The sequence below is a fragment of the Hydractinia symbiolongicarpus genome, chromosome 12, assembly GCF_029227915.1.
Source record: "Hydractinia symbiolongicarpus strain clone_291-10 chromosome 12, HSymV2.1, whole genome shotgun sequence".
NCBI classification, from domain to species: domain Eukaryota; kingdom Metazoa; phylum Cnidaria; class Hydrozoa; order Anthoathecata; family Hydractiniidae; genus Hydractinia; species Hydractinia symbiolongicarpus.
In genome coordinates this window covers 17,809,541-17,828,328 of record NC_079886.1, presented here as the reverse complement: position 1 = coordinate 17,828,328, position 18,788 = coordinate 17,809,541, and the positions used below count along the sequence as shown (strand labels likewise).

The 18,788-nt window shown below is 32.8% G+C and overlaps 2 protein-coding genes and 5 non-coding genes across 7 annotated transcripts in view; 5 read left to right on the top strand and 2 right to left on the bottom strand.

Moving 5' to 3' along the window:
- Nucleotides 1–50: 50 nt before the first annotated feature.
- Nucleotides 51–8,887, top strand: LOC130621116 (polyglutamylase complex subunit TTLL1-like). The gene is made up of 14 exons (XM_057436421.1): nucleotides 51–751; nucleotides 838–903; nucleotides 1,451–1,593; nucleotides 1,690–1,794; nucleotides 3,393–3,468; nucleotides 3,917–4,051; nucleotides 4,330–4,438; nucleotides 4,845–4,925; nucleotides 5,502–5,564; nucleotides 5,663–5,703; nucleotides 5,798–5,843; nucleotides 6,463–6,572; nucleotides 7,659–7,712; nucleotides 8,125–8,887. Exons 1-14 carry the CDS (start codon nucleotides 639–641, stop codon nucleotides 8,243–8,245), a joined length of 1,263 nt encoding a protein of 420 aa, XP_057292404.1. The 5' UTR covers nucleotides 51–638; the 3' UTR covers nucleotides 8,246–8,887.
- A 1,178-nt stretch (nucleotides 8,888–10,065) lies between these two features.
- On the bottom strand, nucleotides 10,066–10,137 carry Trnaq-uug (transfer RNA glutamine (anticodon UUG)). Its single transcript has one exon. It is a non-coding gene; the product is annotated as a tRNA-Gln (tRNA).
- A 312-nt stretch (nucleotides 10,138–10,449) lies between these two features.
- On the bottom strand, nucleotides 10,450–10,523 carry Trnar-ucu (transfer RNA arginine (anticodon UCU)). The gene has a single exon. It is a non-coding gene; the product is annotated as a tRNA-Arg (tRNA).
- Nucleotides 10,524–11,027: 504 nt separating this feature from the next.
- Trnaq-cug (transfer RNA glutamine (anticodon CUG)) lies at nucleotides 11,028–11,099 on the top strand. The gene has a single exon. It is a non-coding gene; the product is annotated as a tRNA-Gln (tRNA).
- Nucleotides 11,100–11,303: 204 nt separating this feature from the next.
- Nucleotides 11,304–11,377, top strand: Trnar-ucu (transfer RNA arginine (anticodon UCU)). Its single transcript has one exon. It is a non-coding gene; the product is annotated as a tRNA-Arg (tRNA).
- A 180-nt stretch (nucleotides 11,378–11,557) lies between these two features.
- On the top strand, nucleotides 11,558–11,629 carry Trnaq-uug (transfer RNA glutamine (anticodon UUG)). The gene has a single exon. It is a non-coding gene; the product is annotated as a tRNA-Gln (tRNA).
- A 100-nt stretch (nucleotides 11,630–11,729) lies between these two features.
- The window catches only part of LOC130622585 (transcription termination factor 2-like), a 28,937-nt gene continuing 21,878 nt past the window's right edge, over nucleotides 11,730–18,788 (top strand). The window contains exons 1-4 of the mRNA XM_057438060.1: nucleotides 11,730–11,941; nucleotides 13,903–14,011; nucleotides 14,263–14,343; nucleotides 15,887–15,965. Of these exons, the coding sequence (XP_057294043.1) occupies nucleotides 11,884–11,941; nucleotides 13,903–14,011; nucleotides 14,263–14,343; nucleotides 15,887–15,965 (327 nt within the window). The 5' untranslated portion in view covers nucleotides 11,730–11,883. The remainder of the gene's footprint in view (nucleotides 11,942–13,902; nucleotides 14,012–14,262; nucleotides 14,344–15,886; nucleotides 15,966–18,788) is intronic.

Sequence of the window (18,788 nt, the reverse complement as noted above, 5' to 3'; positions counted from 1 at the left end):
TGACTTTGGTAAAGTCGAAACATGTCAAAAATAAAACGTGTCGTCATTTTTATGAAAATACTTTGCAATCTTGTGTTGCTACGAAGTTTTGGAAATATTTTACTTTAAAGATGCAATGGCGTGTTATTCTTTTAAAATTAGGAAAATAACTATTTTTTCACTGGTTGGGTGAAAGATGTTTTGTTTTACTTTGTTACCATTATTAAGACTGATGCCTTCACAACCCTTTACTAATGACTGGCCATACACCATAAGCTATCTGCGTTGTGTAAAACAATGAATATTATTAGCGCATTGCTCTGAGTCAAGGTCCTGCATTGTTTTTTTTTTTAATTTGTCAGATAATAGAAATTTCTAAAGCTTTTTGAAATTGATGTATATATGTTTATACTAATAAAAACCAAAAAAACAGCTGGTGCAATAATAACAGACACAAAACACAAGCGAAATAATTACAGGCTAGCTAGAAGTGCTGACGAAACTTTTCATTCTTAAGAATCAATGCCCAATCCTCTGGTAAAGGTTCTTTTAAAAACAGAAAAAAAACAGTTTACCATTTGCATAACAGTTTTTAAGTGGTTAGTTGGTTAAACAATTTTTGAAATCATTTTACAATGGAGCGCTAACATTTATGTATCATGGGGTCAAAAATCAATTATGTAGCTGATTTTGAAAAATCTGTCTTGGTCAATAACTTTGAGAAGCGAGGTTGGACACAGTCTGCTGCAGATGAATATTGGAATTTCTACTGGTCAGTAAATAATTAACATTTTCTCCAGCATGCTAATAACCACTACATAATTTTGTGACAAAGACTTATTAAAACTTATCTTATAGGGCTAGTGTAACCACTGTTCGACAAATATTCAATATAGAGACAGGTTACAGATTAAATGATGACCAGTAAGTGTGCTAGAGTCAAACTTTGTTATACTGAAATTATACTCAATTTGATCACTCTTTTCTGAAATAATTATTTTAGTATTTGTTCTCAAGTAACCATATTGATCAGTTTCCTCCAAAAATTATTTTATAACTCATTTTCCTCAAATAATTATTTTTTAACTGTTTCTCTAAAATAGATTTTTAACCAGGAGTAATAAGTTTTCAATTCCCAGGGTAGAAAATGAAAAAGTGTATGTTTGAAGAAATCTTTATTATCTGCGGCTTTAATTTCTTGGTTGTGTTTCAAGTTAGTTTTCTTTATCTCCCCATTTAAAACAGACAAGATTAAGATTTCTTGTAACTATTTGAAAATATACTATTAAAAACATAAGTGTTTTATAATTTAACTATATACTGGTGAGTTTAGCATGTAATTTGTTTGAAGTTTTAACAATTGTAAGGTATTGCCGTTCTTATCAAGAAGCAGTTTAAATAGTTAGATTTGAACAATAACAAAAGTTTGTAGGTCTGTGCCTACATTAGATGTTTTTTTTATTTTTAATAGAGTTATAAACCACTATCCCAATCATCATGAGTTAACGCGAAAGGATACGATGCTGCGCAATTTAAAAAGATACCGTAAAGAACTGGAAAAGGAGGGAAGTGTTTTTGCAGAGAAGGATGATAATGGCAAATATGTATATTTAGGTATTTTTTGTCTCTGTGTTGTTGCAATCATGAATAAAACTATTGACAATATTTTTTTCTGTTAGTTTAAATTTGGATTTTTTTTACTTGTCTTAGATTTTATTCCAACAACTTTTCTTTTGCCTGGTGATTACAATTTGTTTGTGGAAGAGTTTCGTAAAAATCCATCTTCACCATGGATAATGAAACCATCTGCAAGAGGTAGGTTTAATCCTTGAACCAAAAAAATAAATTTGAAATATGATTTTGTCTTTTGCCTTAATTCAGTATTTTTCAAATTTACAGTGGTAAAATTCTTATTAAACCTGCTTAACCCTTTCCGTCCCGTTCCCGGACTAGTCCCGGACTATATTGCTGCGCTAAAATAATCCCGATCCCGGACAGGTCCCGGATTTCACTAGGACCACTCTGAACGGCCCTCACAGCTAGAATAATTTATCTCTCATTTGCGACCGATCTGACGATTTTTAAGTTTGGCTACCGTAAGTTATGCAGATTTGCTTTTCAAAATTAAAACAAAGATGGCGACTGGATTTAGAGCATGCTGTGGCTCTGGATCTTCGCCTTTTAACAGCAGTAATGCATCATTTGGCTTCTCTATTAATGAACTAAACTTTGAAGAAGATAGCGATGAGGATGTAGTAGCAAGTGATGATCCAATTAACAAATTATTTGGCCAGAGTGATAGTGAAGACGAAGATTTTTTGGGATTTTCTGAGGGTGGGGAAGAATGTGTTAATGAAAGTTCAACTGAAAATGATGAATTGACAGAACCTAGTTCGAAGAAAGCTAGAAAGGAACCAAACCCTCCTGGTTGAAACATGGGCAATGGAAATCTGGTGACAAGAAGTTACAAGAGTTGCCCCATTTTGCTGCAAATCCTGGAATAAATGTCGATATTCCTGAGTATGCCAACGAACTTTATTTTTTCAAACTGTTTATCACCAATGAAATTATTTATGATATAACTATTGAAACTAATCGCTATGCTCATGAATTTCTTGAAAAAGCTGGTGATGGTCTTCCTCCCTCCTCAGACCTGGCTAGATGGCCTGTAAATGGAATCTCTACTGAAAAAATGTCAAGCTTCTTGGCTTTGACTTTTTATTTTGGCATAGTAAAAAAAAAATTACTAAAGTCTTATTGGTCAACAGACACTACTATTTCTACTCCATTTCCAAGAACTGTCATGTCAAGAATGGATGCTTTATCATAATTAAAAAGATTTCATTGGTAAATATATTCAAATGATGTCCGAGAAACCGATAACGTTTTAGTATATACATTATGTTTTATATATCTCAAAATTATGTTTTATATATTTGATAAGAAGTTCCTCTTACATTCCTTTTATTTGCTGGCTTAAAGCACTAACTAAGCATAGGTTATGGTCCAATAAGCACAATCCAAGCATGGCTAATAGACGGATTGCCAACTTTCCTTTTATATAGTTACAATTCTTACTGAATTGTCTATTACCGGAGTCGAACCGGGACTTAGATAATGCTTTATGGCCATTTTTAAAAAAAGAGAAATACCTTACATGTGTTTTAAACATAGTATATGCTTTAAATTAGTTGTTAAGGTTTATTTTAGACTAATATAAAATTTACGGAAAAAAGAGTTTTTTTTGCTAAAAACACATGGGATCAGGGACATAATGTGTTAAAAAATGCCTGGGGCGGGAAGGGTTAAGCTTTTAACTTAACAGAAGATCTTGCTAAAAAGGGAGAAATTATAAAATTACTAAAATTCTTACGTGTTGCTATAATCATTATATGCTATGATTTTTTTTCCAGCACAAGGTGTTGGAATATTTTTGATAAATCGATTGTCTCAAATCAAAAAGTGGTCAAGAGACGGAAAGTCTTTAAGGTATTTTAAATTTTGTATATAACCAAGTACTTGTGTATCAACATATAGCTGCAAAATCTTTGCATCTTGAAATAAAAAAATGTTTGTAGTTCTACCAGATTTTTGGTAGGAAATACTTCTACAGTGGTTGAAATAACTTTTTATTTATATTTTATACATATTTACTATAATATATATAAAATATAAATAAAATTTTTTATACTGTTTGAACGGTAAAATGGAATATCTAATTGCTTTTTTAGAATTTTGTCTTATAGCAGCAAAGTTCTCAGAGAAAATAAACTGTTTGGTGGGAAAAACTTTCATAGTTCACAATTGATCATTGCTTTTTTCAGGAATTTGCTAAAAAACAAAAGTTGTTTTAAAAAAATTTCTTTTAATAAAATATCCAGAAGACTAAAAACAGTTGTAAGAAAGGGAGTTTTTGAAAAACTGAATTTTGTTACAGTTTAGGTCATCATTCAAGTAAAGACAGCTACGTGATATCAAAATACATTGAAAATCCTCTTCTGATTGGTGGTAAAAAGTTTGATCTTAGAATGTATGTGTTAGTGACGTCTTACAAGCCATTAAAGTGCTACATGTAAGTCACACATTTTGTGCAAAGATCTGCATTGAAATTATTAGTTTTACTTTTTTTAAGAAACTGCTTTGTAAGAATCTAGTACAGGAATAAAATTTAAGAAACTTTCCTAGTGATTACCTATAGGTTGCAAAACTTCTCAAATTTTTAAACATTTTTTGAAAATTAAAATTAATAGTAAATTAATTTATCCGCGACACATGTTAATGTTGGACAGCTGCAGGGTAAAAATAATAAATAATTTTTATTTCGCTTATAAATTTAGGTTTTGTTTTCAGGTACAAGCTTGGTTTTTGTCGATTTTGTACAGTAAAGTATAACGCAGATGTCAACGAACTAGATAATATGTTTGTCCACTTGACAAATGTTTCAGTACAAAAACATGGGGTGAGTTTTATTTTTTAATTTAATTTACTTTCATTATTGATTTGCTGTTTGACGAGGATTTTATCTATTTGCAAAGAATTCCTTTGAAAATTGGAAAGCTTGTATAGCACTTTACATCAATCTTGTACTGACATCAGGAAGAAAGCTGTAAAAAGATTCCAGTGTATAATAAATGATTTTTCGGATTTGTGAAAATGCCAAAATGTTGACTGACTGACAATCACCTCTTAGCAATTAAAAATTTAATAAGTAAGCCTTTTTTACACCATGTATCATTTGTCGAAACTTTAATGCATCTTCTTTATCTTCATCATCAGCTTTAATTCGTACTACAAGGTCTTTATGAAAGTAACATTTTATTCTTTATTCGTACAATGTTAAAATAAATTAGTGTGATTTTCTTTAGGACGAGTATAATTCCACACATGGTGGAAAATGGACCATTCACAACCTCCGAATCTATTTAGAGGGTACCCGTGGAAAAGAGGTGGGTTTTGCTTGTTCACGGATCAAAGAAAATAGGCATGTAAAAAATATAGACAGAAATGTGGTTTGAATAAATGGAGCAATCACAGATGTTTATTGTATCTCCTTTGTTGCAATTAGAAATGCTATACCAGATATATGGAATACACGAAACAAATACTTATTTAGACACCTGTTTTAAAATAAATGATAAGAGCTGTAAAAAGTATTTCTAGTTACGAAAAATGTTTTTACTAGTGTAGCTGTTTTATACTCAAAAAGTTAAAAAACTTTTAAGGAACTTGAAATTATGAACACCCTTAATATCGCAATTTCACCTGTACGATTTGGAATATATAGGGCAATAACTTAACTGAACAAGTTGTTCATTACTTGTTTGTTAGATATGCACAAATTTCAAATAAAAGGTAACACTTGCAAACACAATATTAGTTTTTGAAAAAAGTACTCTTTAATTTGTAAGAAACCATTTAATAAGTTGTGATCGCGAAGCCCTTTGCTCGGTTTCTTTCAAAAATACTGTGCAACAACAAGAATATCTCTTTTCTCAGCTTATTTTGTCCTTTCATTATTAAAGGTTACAGATAAATTATTTGATGACATAAACTGGTTGACTGTTCATTCACTTAAAGCTGTACAGGTACTATATTATATTATTGTTATTATTGTAATTATTATTATTTATGCAATGCTGTGTTGTTCTGACACTTTTGTTATCTTGATTTTATCGCTTTTTAGGGAGTTATAACCAACGACAGACACTGTTTTGAATGTTATGGGTATGTTTTAACATCAATATTTTTTAAATACAAGTAACATAGGTCGTTCTTGTAAGATTCAAATAAGTTTATGCGAGTTTTACCTTGTTTTTAGATACGATATTATTATTGACGATGATTTAAAACCGTGGTTAATTGAGGTGACTTTTTAAGATGCTACATTATTTATGAAATTCCACTCTTTGCTTTAAAGGGAACGCGAGGTATGAGATGATGGTGGACTTATATAGAATAAAAAGTTGATTACAACAAGTATTTTTAAATTAAAAGTCTCTTTTCGTTCTATTTAGATATTCATTATATTCTAGATATTCACATTTAAAGAATTTCAGATTTAATTATGCTGCATAAATTTCCAGCATCTCTTTAAACTTCCCAGGCCTTCTCAAAACTTCTCAAACTCCACAACTTAATGTTTTGATCCTCAACCCCAAAATATTTATCATACACAACTGCAGTTACTACTTGTGTGAGCTTATTAAAAAATCCCCTTGCATAGTGTTTCCACTTAAATTTAAAGTATGTTATATATGTATTCTTCATGGAAAAGTATTAAAAATATTTAGAAAATTTTGCTCCTTTTCTGTTACCTTATTTTCTATTACCTTATTAAAATTCTCTCAAAACTGAAAAATCTATATTTCGATTTAAAAAGAGTAGCACTCAATGTGATCGAACATGCAATTTTTTGTAATTAGTAATCAGAATGTTACTTCAGGCGTTACTTTACTTTACGTCTGTGCTTAATACTTTATTTAGGTGAACGCATCGCCATCGTTATCTGCTACAACCTCTGCTGATCGAATTATGAAATTCTCGCTTATAAATGATATTATAAATATTGTGATGCCACCAGGTGAACTTCCAGAGTAAGTATTTTTACTAGGATGGGGAAAAAGCTGGCCAAGAACTAAAACTTTAACTCTAAAGACTAAAGCTATTAATAAGTCCTTTCCAAACCAGGTGTTTCGTAATAATGTTCAACAAAAAGTTAGATAAATGTTATAAAAGGAAATGTACAACCTTAAGCGCATAAATTATTTTTGGGCGTTAATATTTGTAGCATAATTGCACAACTTATTATTTGCTATTTTAATACATTGCAGAAAAAAAAAATAATTCAAATACGTCCAAACGCAAAATGCGTGAAATGGTATTTTTAGCGCGACTACTTAACTTGAGTCACGTCTAGTTGCGTTTAAACCATTTTGAACGCAACTGGACGCGAGTAGGACGCATAGTGAATACAAAGCTTGAAATTGCGATCTCTAAAAAGCTTTTGTCAGTGTTAGCCATTGGCTTATATAACAAACAAACATAAAGCAGGACGTTTCGATTGGAAATGAATTTTCTAATTTGAACCTTGAACGAAATGAATATTTTTGATTTTTTTTTCTTATTAGGGACATCTGCAGAAAATAATGCAAGTGCTCTTGAAATAGTTCTAGTCTATTTTCGTTTTTATTTTAAACATAGAAATAGTAAGTTTTTTCGACAACTTGAGTTTCTGTGGAGGGTCAAGTTAGGAAGACCATTTGATATATATATTTTTGGGTCTATCCAATATTTACTTCTTGCTCCAAAGAATTTGTACACACGAGCTTTTTATATTTGAAACAATCCCAAAAACCCCCCAAAATGACAAAATTATCCCGTTTTATCGGAAATAGGCCTAAAAATAATAACTTTCGAGAAGGTGGACACCTCTAATTAGCGGACACATTTGTTGCACCTATGGTGTCCGCTAATTTTAGAGACCCTACTGTCTGTTTTAAAATGCGGAATTCAGGTATGCGGATGTATAGAAATTCGCAAACATTAATTCCGCATTCATTTCCTTGGCAATCTTTTCTTACTTATTTTTTGACTGCTATAAAAATCAGAAATCTTCGACTCTTAAGCATTTACTGTAACTAATACGATATTTGAATATTTCTTGTTATTATTTCTTTCAGCATACGTTGTGAACGGAAACCTACGAAAGATGAATTAGGACACTTCGAATTACTGTACTTATTTTTATATTCTATTTTCTTTGTTATCTGTCTTTTGCGCGCAAATTATTCAGCAATTATTAACTCTAAAAGCTTTATTGAAGTTCTGTACCTTTTTTCAAATCATGAAATATGGTTGTTTAAATCTTGACAAAACAAATTTAGTGCTTAAATTTCTCCGGCCTTTTGTATTAATAATTTTTATATAATTTAACCACGTCCCTCGCAATATTCTTGTCAATCATGGTTAGCGGTAGAATTCTACCGATGATGCATTTTTACCCAATCTAGGAGTTCACATCTCAAATATTCCCCGGCCCAATCAACATTTAGGCGCCTGCTATCATATACCTCCATGCTGCTACGGCTCTGAGTATCTATCTATGTACAATATTTTTTGCACTTTAAAGAGTTTTTTTTTTTGCAGCTATGATGAAGAATTAGCTAATCAAGATGCAAACTCTACAGATAGTAAAGGCGTAATCAAAGGTAAAGCTGGTGCAGCTAGAGGAGGTAAAGAACAAAAGTTTCGAGCAACTTGGAAGTGACCTGTTGAAGAAGCTTCAATTGTAGATATAATTAAACATTAACATAGATTAATATAAACGTTAATTTAACTAAAATTACTATAAAGATTATTATGTGAATACCGTAGTTGGAGAAATTCGATGTGGTGTTAATTTAGCGAAAATTTAACGTTCAATAGTTTTCTGCAAAACTAAAATGTAAACGCTCTTCTTTATAGCAACATAAGACATAAGACTTCAATTTTTTTAAAAAGAAAGCAACTTGTAAACAACCTGAAGGAATTAAATAAAAAAGAAACCAGGACAAATCACTTGGTGTATAAAAGCAGAAATGGTTTTCTTGCTCTCAAAATTGTGTAAGTTTTACATGTAAAATTTGGTCAACATAGATCCTCAGTGAAAAATTCGTTGCTTTTGTAGAAGCCTGTATTGCTGAAATTAAGATTGAAAAAAATATTCAGTTCAGGAAAAGCGCTAACCTGATAGGTAAATGTATAAAATCTATGAATTATATTACTGGCGAATTTAGCCAAATTTTTCTCATTAAGTTGTAATGTTTCAGGTTTTTTATATTTATATTCTAAGTTTGTATTAAAAAATATAATTTGCTCCTGTATTAATATTTAATTCGACTTTTTTAAACTAAAAACGATAAAAATCAGATTACTCGTTATTTTCACTTTATTTATTTATCCAATATTTATACAGGATTGCCAATACAGAATATATACAAGTATATACATGTACAATTCTGTTGTCAATATGGGTCCTGTGAAAAATAAAATTGGTAAAAATTAAAAAATTGATGTTTGAGAAGAAAGAAGATAACAAATTTTTCCGACCATTAATTTCCGTGATTATTTCACTTTTCCCTGAATTTTAGTTTTGTACTGTAAGACCATTATAGATGACACGTCTACAATGGACACTTCTCTGGAACGAATGAATTGATTGTCAAACTCTTATAACTAAACTCCATAGTATATAGTAGACGTTGGCAAGACAAATTATGTCTATAAAAAATATTACTGACAATAATTTGACGGTTGAATTTAAATTTGTTTGAATTATGGAGATGTTCGAACTTCTGTGATGATTTGAACTATGGAGAAATTCGAACTTCTGTGATGATTTGAATTGGGAGATATTCGAACTTCTGTGATGATTTGAATTATGGAGATGTTCGAACTTCTGTGATGATTTGAATTATGGAGATATTTGAACTTCTGTGATGATTTGAATTATGGAGATATTCGAACTTCTGTGATCATTTGAATTATGGAGATGTTCGAACTTCTGTGATGATTTGAATTATGGAGGTATTCGAACTTCTGTGATGGTTTGAATTATGGAGATGTTCGAACTTTTGTGATGATTTGAACTATGGAGATATTTGAACTTCTGTGATGATTTGAATTATGGAGATATTTGAACTTCTGTGATGATCTGAATTGGGAGAGTCAACTGTATATATGCGAACCAGGTAGTACTTTAACCTTGTCCTCAGGGCTCTTTTTTATTTTAAGGCCTGCGCGGTCGTGCATCCACTCAGCAAAACAGCCAGTGGGAAAAGAAATGAGCGGATGAACTCCTCCAAATGTCGGCGATTCAGGCAAACTCATTGGTCGAAATCATAAATTTACGCAACCTCGTCCCAAGGGTTTGTTGCCTGATGCCAGCCGTGAACGTTTACTTTACTCCGTCGGCCTTGATGTTAACAAAGATGAGAAGGATGATGTTGGAATATACGTCAATATACAATTCGTCGCTCACAACGTCCTTGTAAAAATTCAAAATGATTTGGAATTTCAAAATGATCAGCGGATGCAGATGAAAACACCAGGTTCTACCGAGATTTGAACTCGGATCGCTGGATTCAAAGTCCAGAGTGCTAACCATTACACCATAGAACCGCTACTGGCGAAAGAACGTTGATTAAAGTTTTTTCTAAGGTATGCGACTGGCTTTTATATAGTATATTTTTACTCATGATGACACAATTATGTCGAAACATGTTTCACTCAAAAAAATGCATATTTTTTTTAATTGTTACTCAATTTGTGCCGTTAAGATCATATCTAATGCACTTTTAAGCGAACTGAAATGATTTTAACATCACTTAGTTGTAAACTTCTGAAAGAAAACTGCATACGAAAACTTACTGTTAAAAACATTTGAAGCCTTAAAATAATCATCATCATTACTTTAAAAAATATAGAAAAAATCACCGCTGATGGGAGTCGAACCCACAACCTTTGAATTAGAAGTCCAACGCGCTAGTCCATTGCGCCACAGCGGCTGTCGCACCGCTTGCTTTATATTGAATAAATTTCCAAAAACTAAAAGTGACAAATAAATATCTTTTAAATAGAATTTGGCAATGCACTAGTTTATCGCAAGCAAGTGACTGAGAATAGTTTTTTCGTGAAAAATATCAAAGGTACCAAAGAACGCTTTTTTTAGTTAGCAAGCTGACTTATATTCATATTCAACGTTATTTGTAGTGGGCATGTCTTTTTGCCATTTATCCTTTAAAAAAACAAAACAAAAACGAATATATAAAGCCACGCTTATTCTGTTTAAAAGAAACCAGTTTATAAGAAACTAGAGGCTGAAGGCTTCCAAAAATAGAAACTTTCAGTACTGGATTTTTTAAGCTTTAAAAAAACGAAGAAACTAATAAAAATAATTGTCCGTGAAAAATCCTTTCATAACTCTTTGTACAATACTTTTCAACATACGAGGACTAGAACATTAGTTTCTTCTTAAACAAATACCTCTTTCCCTTGTTTTAGAACTTTCAGGTTCCATGGTGTAATGGTTAGCACTCAGGACTCTGAATCCTGCGATCCGAGTTCAAGTCTCGGTGGAACCTTTATTGTTTGTGTTTTATTTGGAAATGCTGTTTTGCTCTTCATTGTCCTCGTGGTTATGTTCAGTCTCATGTCAAAGGTAAGTGTCATGCTTTCGAATGTTAGATTTTGCTACATCCACCAACTTATTCCGTCAGTGTTTTCAGGTTCCTAATGTTATTGTTTGTTCCCAATGTTATATTTCATACAAAGATTACCCAGTCTCAGCCGCTGTGGCGCAATGGACTAGCGCGTTGGACTTCTAATTCAAAGGTTGTGGGTTCGACTCCCATCAGCGGTGCTTTTTCCTTCATACATTCAAAGCAATAACTAGCACCAACTCCTAACAAGGTGTAACAAGTTGTAAAAACGCCTGGCATTTTCTATAACATTGGCAAAACAAAAACATTATCATTTTAAAAATGTATTACACACCGATTTACAAAAGATTACCATAAGTTAGCAACACAGCATTTCCAACGGTTCTATGGTGTAATGGTTAGCACTCTGGACTTTGAATCCAGCGATCCGAGTTCAAATCTCGGTAGAACCTGGCATTTTCTTCGAACTTTTCAAAAAATCTACAGCCTAAAACCCGGCCTACAGCATTATACAAAATCGCGGATTGATTTATGAAACTATGCTTACAAAAGCAATGTGAAGTTAAAAATTAACAGAAAAGCTTGAGTTAAGAAACCTTTGTTACTTTTTCACACGTCATGATTTACTTAAATGACGGACTGCTACCCGGTGTTAAATGAAGTTATCGCCAAACCGAAAGTGTTTTGGATTTGTTGTTGAAGAAGAATGGCGGGAGTTTTGAGCTACACAGATGTTCAAAGAATTCCCAAGTGCCCAAACCATGGTATGTTTTGACACAAGGAAAATTTATTTATTTTTTAAAGTTTGTTAATCCTAAGTTTAACGGAAAACACAAATATTTTTAAGTAAGTCCAGCCTTATCACTAACTAAAATAATTCAGGCTACAGAAATATTGTGGTGCCATTTGATTCGTAATAATAATCGAAAAATTTTTATATCGTATTAAAAAGAAGTCCAGAAGTTCTTTACTGTATCCCACAAGACACAGCAGGCAATAAGTCAGCCCTCCCCTCGATTTTGTGAGAAGAGATGTCTGGGAAGGCTCTAACAATTGAGTCTCCTGTACAGTTTTGCTTCATGTTAAACTATGCTGGTGACAAGCATTTTTTTCGAAGCATGTCACTGGCGACTTCTGCGATATACAACCTAATGATGTCCTAACCTAATGAGTTGATCTCGAAACATAAAAAGCCAGTTGGCAGTGAACTATCCATCCATTCATTATCAGAAGTCTAATCCTAATAAAAGGTGAATGACAAAAGATATTGCCAGCTGAACAATTTTACTGCAAAAAACTGTTGCCGACGCAAAGCCGACACAAATCAGTTCAAATGTATCTTGCGTCGGCAATATAGCGATGTGAAAAAATTCTAATTTTAAGGGCTAAATGTTACCATAGCTCTGGGTTAACCCAAGCCATGTGAGGGAAATTGGGGAGATTGCACACTATGTTGGCCATTAGATGTTACTGGGAGTTGTCTAGTAGAGCGCGGGTCCTAATTGGGTCTGCGTAGCTTAAAATGAGCATTAAAACTCTAGGACTCTCCATCTAAGCCATGGCCTCTCCTGGAAATAATAGACATGGATATCCCTTGATATTTGTGAGGCTAGCCATGTAAAATATGCACATCTATCTATTGCACTTAATGCCATCATGAAATGTGTGTCGGTGATTTAGCTACATACATACGAAGCATCTGTACTTTTTTGATTTGATCACCAAGCTTGAGCCAGTAGAAAAGTCTTTTCAAATGGATTTAGATGCCGGTATACCGGTGTGGGCACTTGAAAAATGGTTTATATAGAAACAGGAATACTGTAGTTCGTCTGTAAGGAGAAACTGTGTTTCTCGTTGGTCGAAGCTCTCCTGTGTTCTGACAATTTTATTAGCTTGTATGGGTTTGTACTCCCTCATAGTTGAGTTGGATAGCGCGGACTGGTTTAGCATTGCGCTGACCCCTTTGGAATGTTCAAGCTTCCTGTGGCAAAGTACCAAATGGGGCCGCTGAATTGATTGCAATCCAACAAAATACGGAAGAGCTTGGAGTGTTAGCATGTAGCATCGGTACTGACTGTAACTACCCTGACATCAGTAAGGACTCTAACTTCAAACTCTTGCACTTCGTGTTTGCTGTGTGCCCAAACTAACCTCTGGATACTCCACTGATTACCAATATAAAACTTTTCTCTAATCAGGAAGTCTCCACAGCTTATTAAGTAGTCTAGATGCTTATTTAATTTTTCTTGTTTAAGAAATTCTCGGATCTGTATTAACAGTATCAAACTTTGAAAAGGGAAACAAGAAACATTTGAGAAAAATGTGTGGCATATTTAACCTAGCAAAAGATATGTAAAAAATTGGAAGACCATATGATTATTAGAATAGGTCAAACAGGGTTTTTTATTATTTGACTACAGTAAACCAATTTAATGCAATTGGTTTGTTCTTTATAGAACTTTAAAAGTTTGGCTACTATAATACAGGCAACTGTACTTAGAGTATAAACTTGAAAATTTGCATGAATATCTGAATCCAAGTCCCAGTTTCAACAATTATGTTTGGCATGGTTAAAGTAAATGTGGTGCAATTTTTAAAATTACTAATATAAGCCATACTTTGTTTTGTTGAAAGACGTAACCAGTCAGAATGTAATGCATGGTTGGTAACTATTAACGGCTATTGTGTTTTGTTTTTAAATTTAATTATTTTTAATCTTTTAAAGATGTTGGCTGCATCATTAAAACTGGAACAAAGAACAATACAACACATGGGAAGTCATTCTACTTGTGCAATAACACAAAAGAAAGATGTGCTTTTGCTGAGCCTGCAAGGTAATGTAATTTATTTATCCTCTGATGTCAAAATTACGATATATCAAAGCTAGGTTTTTAGTGAAAATATTGGAAATACTGGAAATCCTGAGATAATCTGACTATCAATAAAGTATAGTTTTTTTGGCAGGATAACATAAAATTTATAGTTTCTTAAACAAGTATGATTCACCAACAGTACTAAATTATGTATTGCAGTTGTGATTTGAACAACAGTTGCAAAACCGTAATTTTCTATACCCGTCATTTAGCGATATTGAAGCCACTGTATGTCCTGTTCATCAGCAGATGGTAGAATTAAAAGCATTTGCAACAAAACAGGATGGGATAAGGTTTGTTTTTTCATATTTAATCTTGAGTGCATTTTTAAGGTATGTGTTTCTTGATACCTTAAAAGATGATAGTAATATTTAATGTGAATTTTAATTTTTAATTTTAGAAGTTTAATTAATTTTATAGATTTTAAATCTTTTTCTACCAGCTATGTACACATAATGATACGGAAAAAATTAGCCTATTAGCGGGTTGATGGTATTAGCAGAAACCTTTTGAACTTTACTATTTCTGTAATAATTTGTCAAAAATGCATGATCCTGTACATTTTCTTTTTTAATTAGTGTTTCAAGCTTTACGTAATAGTACGAATGTAAATGATCGCAAAAATAGCTACTAATGTTCACATTCTGAAAAAAAATTTGAATAAATAAGTAAATATAGAAATCAAACTAGATTATTCTACCTGCATGCGAAAATAATATAATTATTTTATTGTAGCAATCTCTTCCATACATTTCAGGAAGAAATGGAGCAATCAATAGTACAATATGTCTACACAGTGCCCTTTTTACAATTCTGTCACGTAAAATGCTTTTGCATCCCCAAATAGGATTGAGGAACGATAACAAAGACGTGTTGTTAGGAATTACCAGAAATTAGTTTTAATCACCTTAATTTAATATGCTTATATGTTATGGGGGATAAAAATTTGTTTATTGTTCAATTGGATATGTACTGGCCAGAAAATATGCACTATCAACACACCCTAAATTTGCAAGTGAGACTGAGTAGGGATTCATTACATGTCAATAATGGTGATATACCAGCAACATACCCTTCCTTCATTTTCTTGCAAAATCCCCAGAAAAAGATATCCCTGCTAGGCCAACTTCTTCAAAACAAAACAAAACCTCTATCTTCTTGTTAAAAAACACATTTTCCCGCTTACTCAGAAATTTCAGAAAATCACCAGAAAGAATGACTGGGAAATATAGTCAAATGGGACGAAATTTCAATATTTTATGTATAGGGTCAAAAGGCACAGAAATCCTATATGCTCTCCATCATTCTTGTATTTGACTAATTTAATGCGGAATTGGGCTTCGCTGCACTCAGCTCTGTGATGAATATTATAAGACGAGTTTGTTACTAAATTCCCCTCCCGCACCATGGCAATAATGGTGATATACCAGCAACATACCCTTCCTTCATTTTCTTGCAAAATCCCCAGAAAAAGATATCCCTGCTAGGCCAACTTCTTCAAAACAAAACAAAACCTCTATCTTCTTGTTAAAAAACACATTTTCCCGCTTACTCAGAAATTTCAGAAAATCACCAGATAGAATGACTGGGAAATATAGTCAAATGGGACAAAATTTCAATATTTTATGTATAGGGTCAAAAGGCACAGAAATCCTATATGCTCTCCATCATTCTTGTATTTGACTAATTTAATGCGGAATTGGGCTTCGCTGCACTCAGCTCTGTGATGAATATTATAAGACGAGTTTGTTACTAAATTCCCCTCCCGCACCATGGCTTAAAAAATGTATAAAAATTATCAATTATCATCCTTAGATAACTATACTTCCTCTCTAGGTGCTATTTTCGTTGTATGTATGGAAAAGAATTAGGTAGTGCTTGGTGTGGTAACGAATTGGTTAAAATGGTTAACAAGGTAATTTATTTTAAAAAATTAGTGATAAATCTATGGGCATCTTCGTCCCCAGGGTTTATTACCCGATGTCAAAGCCACTACCACTTTCTTGACGACTAACAAGACCCTGGTACAGGCTGCTATTCATAACCAGTATATTAGCTAGCTACATACATTTTTTCTTTGGTTCAGACGTTTTAAGGACTTTTAACACATTATGTCTTTTGGATAATTTCATTTCAGCAGTAAATCATTTTTGTGGGGTTTTCAGGCCCAAATAATTTTGTTTTGAAACGTTACTTTTTTCTAGCTAGCTTACATGCTCAATTTTGCACAAGTGAGATGTGTCTGCTAGCTAGACATAACAGACCATAAAAATTATAAAATTGTTGTTAAGTAGTCTCATCAGTTGTTAAAAATTGAAAGATGTATTAGCTGGTCTGACTAAAACTACACTTTCAGAAGAGTTAAAAAAATAAAAAAATAAGATTTTTTTTATAATGACTTAATGACACCTGCCTATGTACATGTTAACAGTAGCTGGCTAAATTGCTAAAAGAACCATTATTTTTATTTAAAAGGGCTACAATAGATTAAATAAACTCAATCCCCGCAATTTCCTACCAATTACATGTATAATAAACAGACCACTCGAAAGGTCAAGGTGCAAGAAATTATATACACTTTAGAACCACTAGACGTCTAGACAACCTGTTTATGAATTTTTTATGAATTTGAATTGTTTATGAATTTGCAACTTTTTTGTTTTTATTTTCTAATAAAAAGAAAAAATTTTCTTCGGTATTCTTTTTGCAGTTAAAATAAGCTACGGTCTGTAAAATATATTAAATATCAGTAAATCAAAAGTTAGTTTTGATGAGGGAACAGAGACAACACAAGGAGCTGTATTTGTTAAAAAATGCTATGCTATGCTATGTCATTGTTGTTGCTTAGACTGTAAGTACAATTAATCCAGTCTTATATCTTTCTATGCAAAATTTTAAAGGATATAGTTAGCAAGTCTAAAACAAAAGCCGTTTCGTAGCCTCTGTAAAATGTCAACAATGAAAATCTGTCAAAATAACTGTTAGGCTCACCATTTTTTTTAGCCAATCTGTTTGAACATTTCTCATAGTCAGAAATTATCTTGTTTCAATGTTTTTGTAACAAAGTCCGCCATTAGCAGATCATTGCATATATTATGATGTGTAAATAAATTATTTATGTTGGGTGTAAACCAATCGCATTACGGAAATCACCAGCCTGTACCCGGGGTTTCTTGACTGGCCCGCCTCAATGTCCAAAAGGTAAGAGCCCTTCGGAACGGGCTGGTCTATGGTTGTTTTTTTTTCAATAAAAAATTGGGATCAAATGTTTCTTACAGGATTGCTACTTCGGTGTTAGTTAGGGATCGTCCACAAATTTCGTCTAAATTCGGCTCATTTTAAATCGTCTTGTAAATTTGTTTTGTTCGTCTTAACTCTTTCATACGAGACGATTTTTTGTGATAACATTGTAGTGTCTTAACCGTCTTAATTCGTCTCATATCGTCTCCTGATAGTCACAAATTCGTCTCCGAATATCATATTTTAAAAACAAATTCGTCTCCGAATCGTCTCATTTCGTCTATGAATTTTCTTAATTCGTCTCAAATCGTCTCAATTCGTCTCTGCTATAATAAATTCGTCTCAAAAGTTGAAAAATATTTTCGAACACTTCCGTGAGTTTAACACGAAACTTTAAAAATCTTGGCCAGGAGACCCAGCGTGATTTTGTTCCGTGAAAAAGAAATTATTCCATTGTTCTAGCGGAACGGCAGTGGCATAGCCTAGTTAACTAAGCTTTCTTCTTCAGTTGATAAAATGAGTTTCTCTCAAACTAAAGCTTAGACGCGAACGAATGACTCAGCGGAAACCCCGAGTTTAAATCGAACAATGTGACTAATCGCTTCGGAGGACATTTTAATTTATCTGTGAGTTGTTTACCAAGCTTGGTCAAATCTTACTTTGGTAAAAACTTTGTAGAATACTAATGTTTGTTAGGGTGAGTGAAACCACTCGCTGGAATATTCGGGATGAAAAGGGCTTTCCCCGATAATAATCACGTGAGCAGAGAACAATAGAATTAGCCAATCAAAAAGCGCGGCCAGATTTTGGCCGCAGAAAAATCGTTTGAGACCCAGCGTAATTTTCCCACCTTAACTACTCCGATTTCCCGGTGGTAAGAAAAATTACGCTGGGTCTCCTGGCTAGCAGTGGCACAGCTACTGATTAACTTAAGCTACATTGTTTGTACTCGTTCGATTGTTGAATGTTACGGTCTGTATATTTATCAAACTTGGCAACATTTTATCACAGCAAACTTCGTCGTTCGAAGCTGGAACTATGTTGTGGAAAAGCGAAACAAATCTCACAAAAAATATTATTATTGGTCGTGACAGATGGAATCTTGAGTTATTTTCGATATTTACTGGTAAGTATATCTGAAACTGAATTTAGCCATAAATATTCTTTAAGATTAGGATTCTTTAAATATGTTGTTAGGAAGGAATATATAGATATTAAATATAGATAGTTAGATGCGAAACATAGCTCGTCTTTACTGGGAGATATATTCGAAATGGCTGGCGTTCCTCCGCAAACGTCACATCATCGAAAAACATTAAAATTAGCCAATCAAAAATCGCCGAAAATTTTCTTGAGGTAGAAAATAGCCTTAACATGGTATTCATTAACTAAACGAAACCAGTACACAGATCAGGGATAAAAGCAAAATTTATGTCAAGATGTTTGTTCTCAGGTGTATTTAGGTGTATTTAGGTGTATTCTGCCTGTAATGGTTCGT